Below are 10,728 nucleotides of genomic sequence, written 5' to 3' on the forward strand. Positions count from 1 at the left end.
CCCCAAAGTGGCAATTGGCATTACCCTGGGCATGTAAGAAAGGGACTCATCCCTTCCTGCCCTCCCTCTTTACGATCTGACTAAATTCATAGTGAGCCACAGAATCAGCCTTGCTGACAGGTGGCCATCTAGCCTCTGCTTCAAAACCTCCAGGGAAGGAGAGCCCCCCAACTCCCGAGGAAGCCTGTTCCACCGAGGAACCGCTCTAACGGTTAGAAAATTCTTCCTCATGTCTAGATGGAAGCTCTTTTGATTTAATTTCAACCTGTTGGTTCTGGTCCGACCTTCTTGGGCAACAGAAAACAACTCGGCACCCTCCTCTATACGACAGCCCCTCAAGTTCTTGAAGACTGTTACTTTAAGATAGTTGTGCCCCGTAGGGGCTTCTTGATGGTGGGGGGAGCTTTAACTGCCATGTGTTTTCTGTGAAAGCTACGTGAGAGAGTGTGTAGTAGGGCTGTAGATCTTTTTTTCCGGTATTTTTCGAGTTCAGGTTTATTGAACCAGAAAATTTTCGGGAAATCTGGAAAACCCGGATTTTCTGAAAATATTCAGGTCAATAAACCCAGACCCGAATAATACCGAAAAAATTTGGCACAGATCCACGCTGCCAAGCCCCCGCCTCCCGCCTCCCTAGGACTCCTGGGGAGGTGGGCGGGGGGGAGGGCTTAGTTTAGATCCATGCTGCCAGACTTGGCAGCATGGATCTGTGCCTTAAAGGAAGGCGGGGGATTCCCAAAGCTGGGAAAGCCAAATTTAAATCGGCTTTTCCCCCGAAGTGGCTAAGTTCGGCTTCAAGAATCTCCTGCCTTTTTTTGCTTCGGTTAATCCCGAACTGGGGAAAGCCAGATCAACGTTGATTCGGGATTTTCCCAGTTCAGGATTAACCAAATCGACAGCCCTAGTGTGTAGCAGGGGCTTCCTAGCTGGGACTGAGGATGCCTTGGGGGATGAGTCTCCTGGGCCCTAGGGTTGCCAGCTCTGGGTTGGGATATAATCCATAGACCCCACCCTCCAAAGCAGCCATTTCCTCCAGGGGAACTGATCGCTGGCCCCTGGAGATCAGTTGTCTTTCCGGGAGATCTCTAGGACCCACCTTGAGGTTGGCAACCCTAGTGTCCTCCCTCTCCCCTCGGGTCTTCCTAGGAGTTTGCCGGGGAAGGCCTGCGGACGCTGGTCGTGGCCTACAAAGACTTGGACGAGGCCTACCTTGAGGGCTGGCTGCAGCGGCACCACGAGGCAAACACCGCCTTGGTGGAGCGAGAGGAGAAGCTGGCCCAGCTGTATGAAGAGATCGAGGCCGACCTGATGGTAAGTGCTGGGGGAGGGCAGACTGGGGCCCTTTCCTTGGAAGGGGAGGCTGCGCTTCGGGGGCTCCTGGCTGGTGGCCCCTTAGGCTCTTTATTGACTTAATACTTGCCTTTCTCCCCAAGGGGGATCCAAAGCAGCCTATGTCCTTCTCTTCTATTTTATCCTCCCAACAACAACCCTGTGAGGTAGCTTAGGCTGGAAGTGGCCTAAGGTCACCCAGCAAGCTTCCATGGCAGAGAGGGGATTTGAACGTGGGACTCCCAGATCCTAGTCCAGCACTCTAACCACGACACTACCCTGGTTCTCGCCTCCCTCCACGTATTCTTTTGAAAAAGCTTCTTTTGCCACTGAGCATCGCAACATCCTGTGGCAAGGAGTGCCATAGGTTGGTTGTGTTTTGTGTCAAGAAGCATTTTGGATCCGTTTCAGTAAAGTGAATCCTGTATTCTGAAACGGTGTGACGTTTCCCCTGTTCCCAGCCCCTCTCCCTGGCATCCCTTTTCTAGAGAGCCACCTGTCCCTGACAGAGCCCCTCTTTCTTTCCTCTGCAGTTGCTGGGGGCCACGGCCATCGAGGACAAGCTGCAAGACGGGGTCCCCCAGACCATCGAGACCCTCGCCAAAGCTCAGGTCAAGATCTGGGTGCTGACTGGGGACAAGCAAGGTAGGCGCAGGGCCGGCTCAGCTGGCCGGGGCACCCAGGCCGTGGTGCTGGGCTCAGGGGCCCTTTCTAGCCAGGCGTGGGCAGGATCCTTTGGGACCCCAGATAAGGTCCTTTGAAAAACTGGCGTGTCAGGAGGGTTAGGGTTGTGAATTGGGCTTTTGCGTGGCTCTCTGGTTTCATAACCCGGAAAAGGGAGAGCCCGGGCGCCAGTTCTACCCTCACTGAGGACCAGGGCCTTGGTTTTGCCCCAGCTGCGTTGCCCCAAGAGGGGAGCTCCTCCCACCTCAGGGCCCTAAAAGGTGTGGCGCTGCTTTGCTCTGCAGAGACAGCCGTCAATATCGGCTACTCCTGCAACATGCTGTATGATGCCATGGAAGACATCTTCTTCATCCAGGGCCACAGCTCCCAAGAAGTGCAGCAGGAACTCAGGTGATGTGGGGGGGGGAGCACTGCATGCTGCCTGGAGGCCAGTGGGGGCGAGGGCCAGGGGCCTCCCCCCAAAAGAGGGGGGCAGGTGTGAGTCCAACCAGGCAAACCTTCCTTCCCTACACTGGGGAGGGACCAGGGGAGAGGGCAAGGGGTCACCCTTTCTTGATCTGGCAGGCAAAGTGAGAAAGAGAAAGGTCAGCTGTTGCACATTCGTGTCTTTAGAGATCCAGCCCTTCCGGTATACCTGGCGTGAGGGAAACCCCATCCAGTGAACCCAGGGTTCCCTCACCTTCACGAGCGAGAAGGCGCTGGGAGAACTCCGGTTTACTCCTGCAGCGTTCAGATCTTTGTTTTTTGGGCCTTCATTTAGAAAAGCCAGGAAGAAAATGAAGCCCGACACCTTTGTGGACGACGACGGCTCTGAAACCCAGATCTGCACACCTGGGAAGTCCCAGATCTTGCCCGAGGAGCAGCCCAACGGGGAGTACGGCCTAGTGATCAATGGCCACAGCTTGGTGAGGATGTGGCTTTTGCACGTCATGCTGCTGTTTGAGGGATGGGGCAGGAAGGTTATCCGAGCGCTCTTTCGCCCCAGACTTCTAGATGGGCTGATGGTAGATGGAACTCTGGCAGGGTCGGCTTTTGGCTTGTGGAGCCAGACGTGTGAACGCTGCGAGGGGTGCATGGTGGTTCAGACAGTGCATTAATGGGGGCCACAGTGAACGGCCTGTTCGAGGTCTCTCGCATGGAGTTCCCCACAGCACCGTAGGACGTTGGGGATGGCTGCAGGAGACCCATAGAAGGACGGCAGTTCTGCCTTCTGAAGGGCTTGGGAAGCCCAAGGAAGGAGACAGTCTTGAGGAGCTCTTCTGCCACGTGGAAGCAAGGGCTGCAGTGCAGGGGCTGCCCGGGGGCCACCAAGCAGCTTTCCAGCTGTGGTGCTACGTTTGCTGAAGCAGCGGAGGGTGCATCTCACAGGGAACCAGCTCGGTTCGAGTCCAGGAGCACCTTAGAGATCAACAAGATTTTCGGGATATGAGATTTCTAGAGTCCAAGTTCCCTTCATCAGAACTGATTCATCAGATTCGATGAAGGATATCTGGCGGAGGGAGCTGTGACTTTGGAAAGCTCCTACCCCGAAAATCTTGTTGGTCTCTAAGATACCGCTGGACTTAAACGAGCTATTCTACTGCAGATGGCTCACCCTCTGAAAGTATCTTCATCCTTGGGGAATCCCATGTTTCCCCATGGGTGTGGATCACTTCAGAAGCCACCGCTGAGCATGCCGTGTGTGATTTGAGGCTTTGCTGGACTGGGAGGGCACTGAGGAGCAGGGAGTCCTTGGGCAGGGGTCAGAGGGTCAAGGAGCCTGCAGAATGTCTATCCAGTCTACTTCAGGAAAGCTTTTGGCAATGGGCCTCCTCTGCAGGGACAAAGTTCCAGCAGTCAGCGGTGCCTGTTGGAGCAGAGTCAGACGCCCGCTTCTCCACCTGGGAGCCCCTCGGCAGCTGAGGGGGTGGCTGAGGGGACCTCAAGGGCCTTGAGAATGGAAGGGAACTGCAGAGAGCCCCGCTAGCTGCCCTCTGAGATCCCACAAGGAAGAGCTACGCTGTGCTCTCCGCAGGGCACGACGTGTTGGCCCGAGACGTAGCTGGAAGCTGCCCACAGAAGCACAGAGTCTCCGGGCAGCCCCCGGCTGGCTGGCCTCCTTGGACTCCCAGGACAGAAGTGGCCAATCCAGGGTGGGGATGGGGGAAGAGTTAGGGCTGTAACACAGGAGCTCAGAGAAAAAGACACCAGACTCAGGACGCACCTGCCCTTGTGGGTGGGTGGGGGCCACAGCTGTGGGTTGTGGCTGTGAATGGAGGGGATGGATGTGGCGGCTCACAGCTGTTGGTTGGATATGGAACAGAATGCGCCTGAGCCTTCCAGTGCAGGGTCTTGGACCTGAGGCCCTGAGGCCGGGCAGGAGAGTGTGGCGGTCTTCCTGAGCCACCCTTCTGGGGAGGCCGCCTCGTTGTGCCTGCTTCTCTCCGGTCCAGCACGCTGTCCTTTCACTCCCTCCCTTCCCCCCCCTCCCGCAGGCTTATGCGCTGGAGGGGAATCTGCAGCTGGAGCTGGTGAGGACGGCTTGCCTCTGCAAGGCGGTCATCTGCTGCCGCGTGACGCCCCTCCAGAAGGCCCAGGTGGTGGAGCTGGTGAAGAAGCACAAGAAGGCCGTGACGCTGGCCATCGGGGACGGGGCCAACGACGTCAGCATGATCAGGGGTGAGCGTGGCCCGGCGGTATGTCGAGGGCTCCCCTCTCTGCCTCTGGGGCTGGGGGAGGCAGCCTGTCTGGACCGGAGCATGGAGGCTGTGTCTGGGCCAGGAACGAGGGGCTGCATGTTAGACGTCTAGAAAGGGCCGGACTCTGGGAAGCGAGCAGCCCAAGCAGCTGCAGGCCGCTGGGCCTGGCAACGGCGAAAATGCTATCGGTGTCCCTGTCTCCACCTTCTGTTTCCGTTCCAGCTGCCCACATTGGCGTGGGCATCAGTGGCCAGGAAGGGATGCAGGCGGTGCTGTCCAGTGACTTCGCCTTTGCCCAGTTCCGCTACCTGCAGCGGCTGCTCTTGGTCCATGGCCGGTGGTCCTACATCCGGATGTGCAAATTCCTGGCCTACTTCTTCTACAAGAACTTTGCCTTCACCCTGGTCCACTTCTGGTACGGGTTCTTCTCCGGGTTCTCTGCACAGGTAGGCTCAGCCAACCCCATGTGGGCGGTCCTGTTGGTGTCCAAGACTGGTGCTAGCTTCTGGGTGGGCCTCCGTGGTTTTTTTTTGCAGAATGTGGGTGTTGAGAAGGCAGAGGGCCTCTTGACCGGGCACTGCGGCCCCTCTGGCTCTTTTGGCAACCGTCTGAATAGCGGCAGCCTGTGTCCCCCCCCCTCCCCCCCAAGGCATGGGGTTGGCCGGCTGGGGCTCTGCTGGATCCTGCCTCTCACCAGGCCAGAGAAGAGGGCCTCTGCCTGCTTGTGGCTGGCAGGGCTGCTGAGCGCTGGCAGGTGGGGCCCAGGGAAGTGAGAAGCCTCCAAGAACACAGGGGTCGTCCTGTCAGTCACGTCAGAACAATCTGCCACCCCTGCCAAGAGGCTCTTCATGTACTCTCACTTAGCTGTTGCCAACTCTGGGTGGGGAAATTCCTGGAGATTTGGCATTGGCACCTGGGGAGGGCAGAGTCAGCAGGGACGGGTTGCCAGGGAGCCCCTCCTGCCACTTCCTCCAGGGGAACAGATCCCAGTAGCCAGGAGATCAGTTGTCATTCCGGGAGAACTCCAGGCCCCACTGGGAGGCTGCCAGCCCTGCAGTGTCTCACTGAGGCTCCCAGACATGGGTGGGGCTGAAAGAGAAGGGCAGCCCTGAACATCAGGCCTTTGCGGGACCCCCTCCCCACTCCCATTTCACCACACCCCCTGACACCCCCCTTGGATTTCGCCTGGTGGTTTCTGCCATCTAGTCCACTGGGTTGCCTGGGTACGTTCCCATCCCAGTGGACGGGGGCTCCTTGCTGGTCCTCAGCTCAGAGGCCACTGGCCGGGCAGCCGCTTCCCTGCGCTTGCCCCTTGGGTGGCTAATGGGGGGGCCTCCTGTACACTCAGGCCTCCTGTACACCCCCTCACTTGCCTCCCCCCTTCTTTGCAGACGGTCTATGACGAATGGTTCATCACCCTGTACAACCTGGTCTACACCGCTTTGCCTGTGCTGGGAATGAGCCTCTTTGACCAGGTGAGGTTTGGTCGGGCCTTCCCACCCGGGGAGTCTGGCTAGTGGGGCTGGCAGTGTCTGCTCCAGAGCGGGGGCCAAGGCCTTGCCTTGGAGAGGGGGCTGTGGTTGGATGTCTTGACCTCCTTCCAGAAGCTGAGCCATCCACACCTCGACGACGGTGCCAGAAATGGCCTGGGAGGGGAGAGCCCCCACCCCTTCTGGGGCTCGGCTCCAGCCGAGGGGTCGCAGGCGAGGAGGGTTTTCCGCACTGCATCCCGAGGGCCTCTCTCTGCCGCCAGGACGTGGACGACCGCTGGAGCCTGCAGTTCCCCCAGCTGTACACGCCCGGCCAGCAGAACCTCTACTTCAACAAGCGGGAGTTCGGCAAGTGCGTGCTGTACAGCATCTACAGCTCCCTGGTGCTTTTCTTCGTGCCCTACGGGACCGTGGTCAACTCTGTGCGGAGCGACGGGAAGGCCGTGGCCGACTACCAGTCCTTTGCGCTCATGGCTCAGACCTGCCTGCTCATTGTGGTCTCCGTCCAGGTCAGCGGCCGCCGGCCACGGGCACCCCTTGCCGCTCAGCTGCGCCATGAAGAAGCGTGCCCCCACAACAGAAGACCAGCATTGCCTGGCCGTGGCAGGCTTTGCGGGGGCGGGGGCCTCCAGTCTGGGATTATCTGGACCCCCAGCCCTCTTCCCAAGTGAAGGACTTGGGCAGAGGGTCTTCTCAGAGGGGCTTCTGATCTGCACAGCCCTCATTTGCTGCCCGTTTTGTGGGCGGGTGGGCCCCTGGGATGGATCTGCAGCAGGCCTCCGCCTGCTGATGCTTCTTGAATGGACCCACCCCCTTAGATCTCCACCCCCCAACAGTGCAGCTGGGAGGAGGGGGACGAGGGCCCCCCCACAATCCCAGAGACCCAGGCAAGGTGCCTCTGGGGCACAGCAGCGGCACCTCTCTTCTGGCGAAGCATTTCTGGCCCTGAATGCAGGGGCCTCTTTGCCCGGTGCTCAGCAGCCCTGCTGGCCAACAGCAGGCAGAGGCCCTCTTCTCTGGCCGCTTTCTGGCAGGATCCAGCAGAGCCCCGGCTGGCCAATCCTATACCTGGGGTGGGGGAGGGTAACGGGCTGCCACTGTCCAGATGGCTGCAGGAGTCCCTCCTTGCCTGTCCTTGCAGATGGGGCTGGACACGGCCTACTGGACCGCCGTCAACCAGCTCTTCATCTGGGGCAGCCTGGCCGTGTACTTTGCCATCACCTTCACCATGTACAGCGACGGCAGCTACCTGGTCTTCACCGCCTCCTTCCCGTTCATCGGTAAGCACAGGGGAGGGGGCAGCCCCCTCCTGGCATTGGCCGCAGAGCTTATCCACCCAGCCTCCATTCTAGTTCCCCAGCGTGCAAAAAGTAATCAATCTTAAATTGTTTACCTGCTTTATTAGACTCCTTCCCTTCTGAAGCAGAACGTCTCTGTTTCTTAGTCCCCATTACCCAGGGAAATTGTTAAACGACTGCAGACAGCTGCTGACAGCTGCTGACGACTTTGTCTTCCAGTTTTCCAACTTAATCTTTAAACAGTTTTGCTGGAACTGGGCAAAACGTGAAGTTTCCTAAGAGACAAAAGCAGTGGGGCTGAAGCCACTCCCGTCTCAACCGGAAGTCCATACAGCCCCCTTCCCGGCTTTGGCCACAGAGCTTATCCACCCAGCCTCCCGTGAGACAAAGCTGCCACTCTCTGAGTTAATGTGTGTGTGGGGTGGGTGGGGGGAGCTGCCCTGGCCCTGGCATTTCAGCCTGGAGCTCACTCCCTAGCAGTGAAGGGGGAGTGAGAAACATGCTGAGGATGCCCAGTGTCCTAAGAAAGGTGCCCACTGAACAGCTGCAGAGGCTGAGAGAACCGATTGGGCACTCTTGGTGATTTGGGGGGAGGGGTCAGGAGGGTCCATGGCTCAGTAGTAGAGCATGTGCTTGGCATGCAGAAGGTTCCAGGCTCAATCTCTGGCAGCGTCTCCAGCTAAAATGACCAGGCGGTAGACCTCTGCCTGAGACCCTGGAGAGCTACTGCCAGTCTGAATGGACGAGGCTGACCTTGGTGGTCCGAGGGCAGAAGGCAGCTTCACGTGTGCAGGTGCGCAAGGCTTCTTCTGAACTCCTTGGGCACTACTAAATCAGGAGGCAAGCCCCCATCCCACAAAGTCCCTCAGGCCCACTCTGCTCAATGGGCTGCAGCTGCTGGGGGGGGGGTTGCTTCCGGCCATCACCATGTACGGATTCTTCTTGCCAGGCACTGCTCGGAACACCCTGAACCAGCCCAACGTCTGGCTGGCCATCTTCCTCTGTGTCACCCTGTGCGTCCTCCCCGTGGTCGGCTTCCGGTTCGTGAAGATGCAGCTCAGGCCGACCATCAGCGACAAGGTGATTCCTGAGCCTCTCCGCTGGCACGTGCTCTGTGCTGGCTGGTTGCTCCAAGCGGCTGGGGGGAGACAGGAGGGGGTGTCCCATGCTGGAACTGTCTGTTGCTCATCACCAGCAGCTGAACGTGATTTTGGCCCAGGTTGGACTGTCTACAGCTAGCGGCACATTGCGGTAGGGTTGCCAGCTCCGGGTTGGGAAATTCCTGGAGATCTGGGGGGGGGGGCAGGGACCTCAGTGGGGTGCAGTGCCGTGGAGTCCACCCTGCAAAGGAGCCATTTTCTCCAGGGGAACAGATCTCTGTCGTCTGAAGATCAGTTGTTAGTCCAGGAGATCTCCAGGCCCCACCTGGAGGTTGGCAATCCGACACTGTAGATTATGAGGGCAGGTGAGAGGGACTGGGCAGAGATGGAGCCCACTGCTTGGAGCTGAGTCTGCCAGTGGGGCCCTGGTGACCAAGCGCCCGTCTCCTCCAGTGGGTCAGCAGAACAGCGCCTGCAGGCCTAGGCCCCCTCCCTCCCTGCTGACAGGAGCTGCGAAGGAGGGGTCAGGAGGGCTGAGAGCCAGCATGATGTAGTGGTTAAGAGCAGTAGACTCTGATCTGGGGAACTGGGTTTGATTCCCCACACCTCCACATAAAGCCAGCTGGGTGACTTGGGCTAGTCACACTCTCTCAGCTCCACCTACCTCACAGGGTGTCTGTTGTGGAGAGGGAAGGGAAGGGAAAGGAAGGCGATTGTAAGCCAGTTTGAGTCTCCCTTAAGTGGTAGAGAAAGTCAGCATATAAAAACCAACTCTTCTTCTTCTCTTTGGATAAGCTCTCCGATCTAGAGCAAGCCGAGCACGACGGGCGTAGCTCTGGCCGTGAGAAACCAAGCAAGACAGCAGGGGCTGTCTCTGCCTCGTAAAAAAGTCCCAGCTGAGACCAGCCGCTCTGGCTCCTTCGTGCTCCAGGGCCGGCTGCCTGGGCGGCTGCAACAGCGCCAGCATCAATCTGCCCAAAGAAGGCATGACAGGCGGGGCCGCGGGGCCGGCTTGATGCCCAGCCCCAGCCGCCTTCCCTTCCACGTGGGCCTTGCCGGCTGTGGGGCTCTGCTGCCACCTCGTGTTTGTTTCTGTCCCACCCTTCCTCCAAGCAGCTGCGTGGGCTTACGCGGAACAGGTTGTTTGCACAGCTGCCCTGTGGGGTAGGTTAGGTGGGGAGTGTATGGCTGGCCCACGGTCACCCAGGGAGCTTTGTGGCAGGGTGAGGATTTGCATCCAGGCCTCCAAACTCCTAGTCCCACACTCTAACTGCTAGGCCGCACCAGCTCTGGAGGTTGCCTCGCTGCCCTTTGGTGCGTCCAGCCCTGGGAGTCAGTGAGGCAGTCGAGATGGCTTTGCTGTTCCTGGCTGCTTGGGACGTGCTTGGACCAGGGTCAGCCCCCCAGGGGCTCCCCCGAGACTGGCCCCGGCTAGCTGGGACCACTCTGGGTGACCACCCACCTTTGTGCTTGCAGGTCTTGTCCAGGGTCCGGGAGCTGCAGAAGAGGCCGCCAGTGCCTTTGCCCCAGAGACGTCTGCAGCGCTCCATCTCCCGGCGCTCCGGCTACGCCTTCTCCCACCAGCACGGCTTTGGGGCGCTCATCACCTCCGGGCGGAACATGCGCCCCAAGTCCCCCTTTGGGATGATGGGCTCCTTCTCACCCAACAGTGAGAAGCACAAGGCCTAGTGAGCCGGAGGGGGGAAAGCCCCCCCCCCCAGCTCAGGATTCTGCCCTTCTGCAAGTAGCCACTACCGAGCTCTCAGAGAGGAGAGACGTTGGCCCAGAGGAGAGGGCAGGGCTCGATCTTTCACAGCACATGGAGAGGACTGGCGTCATGGAGGAACTTGCTTTGTGCCAGAGAAGAAAGGAGGAGGAGAACCCAGACAGGTGGCTGGATCCAGTACACAACCACCACCACCACCACCCCGCCCCCAGGCATTTCTGACCATGAATGCTCTGATGTCTCTTGGGCATGTGGCAGGATCAGGGCCCACCCCTGCCTGGCTCAAGATGCACACTCAAAACGCCGTGCCAGGACTGAAAAGGGAGTGATATGAATGGCACTGCCAGGGGAAGCGGAGGCAGGTATGCTATTTCCTCCACCCCTAAAAGGGTGCCTTGGGGTTTGAGCCCCTGCGAGATTCCT

The 10,728-nt window shown here is 59.0% G+C and overlaps 1 protein-coding gene across 1 annotated transcript in view; it reads left to right on the forward strand.

Moving 5' to 3' along the window:
• The window catches only part of LOC130477109 (phospholipid-transporting ATPase ID-like), a 41,935-nt gene extending 31,667 nt beyond the window's left edge, over window positions 1–10,268 (forward strand). The window contains exons 20-30 of the mRNA XM_056849101.1: window positions 1,147–1,311; window positions 1,863–1,974; window positions 2,298–2,403; window positions 2,774–2,918; window positions 4,488–4,671; window positions 4,914–5,137; window positions 6,083–6,166; window positions 6,445–6,690; window positions 7,323–7,461; window positions 8,429–8,559; window positions 10,056–10,268. Of these exons, the coding sequence (XP_056705079.1) occupies window positions 1,147–1,311; window positions 1,863–1,974; window positions 2,298–2,403; window positions 2,774–2,918; window positions 4,488–4,671; window positions 4,914–5,137; window positions 6,083–6,166; window positions 6,445–6,690; window positions 7,323–7,461; window positions 8,429–8,559; window positions 10,056–10,268 (1,749 nt within the window). The remainder of the gene's footprint in view (window positions 1–1,146; window positions 1,312–1,862; window positions 1,975–2,297; window positions 2,404–2,773; window positions 2,919–4,487; window positions 4,672–4,913; window positions 5,138–6,082; window positions 6,167–6,444; window positions 6,691–7,322; window positions 7,462–8,428; window positions 8,560–10,055) is intronic.
• Window positions 10,269–10,728: the final 460 nt, after the last annotated feature.

This window comes from Euleptes europaea, chromosome 4 (genome assembly GCF_029931775.1).
Source record: "Euleptes europaea isolate rEulEur1 chromosome 4, rEulEur1.hap1, whole genome shotgun sequence".
Lineage (NCBI taxonomy): Eukaryota > Metazoa > Chordata > Lepidosauria > Squamata > Sphaerodactylidae > Euleptes > Euleptes europaea.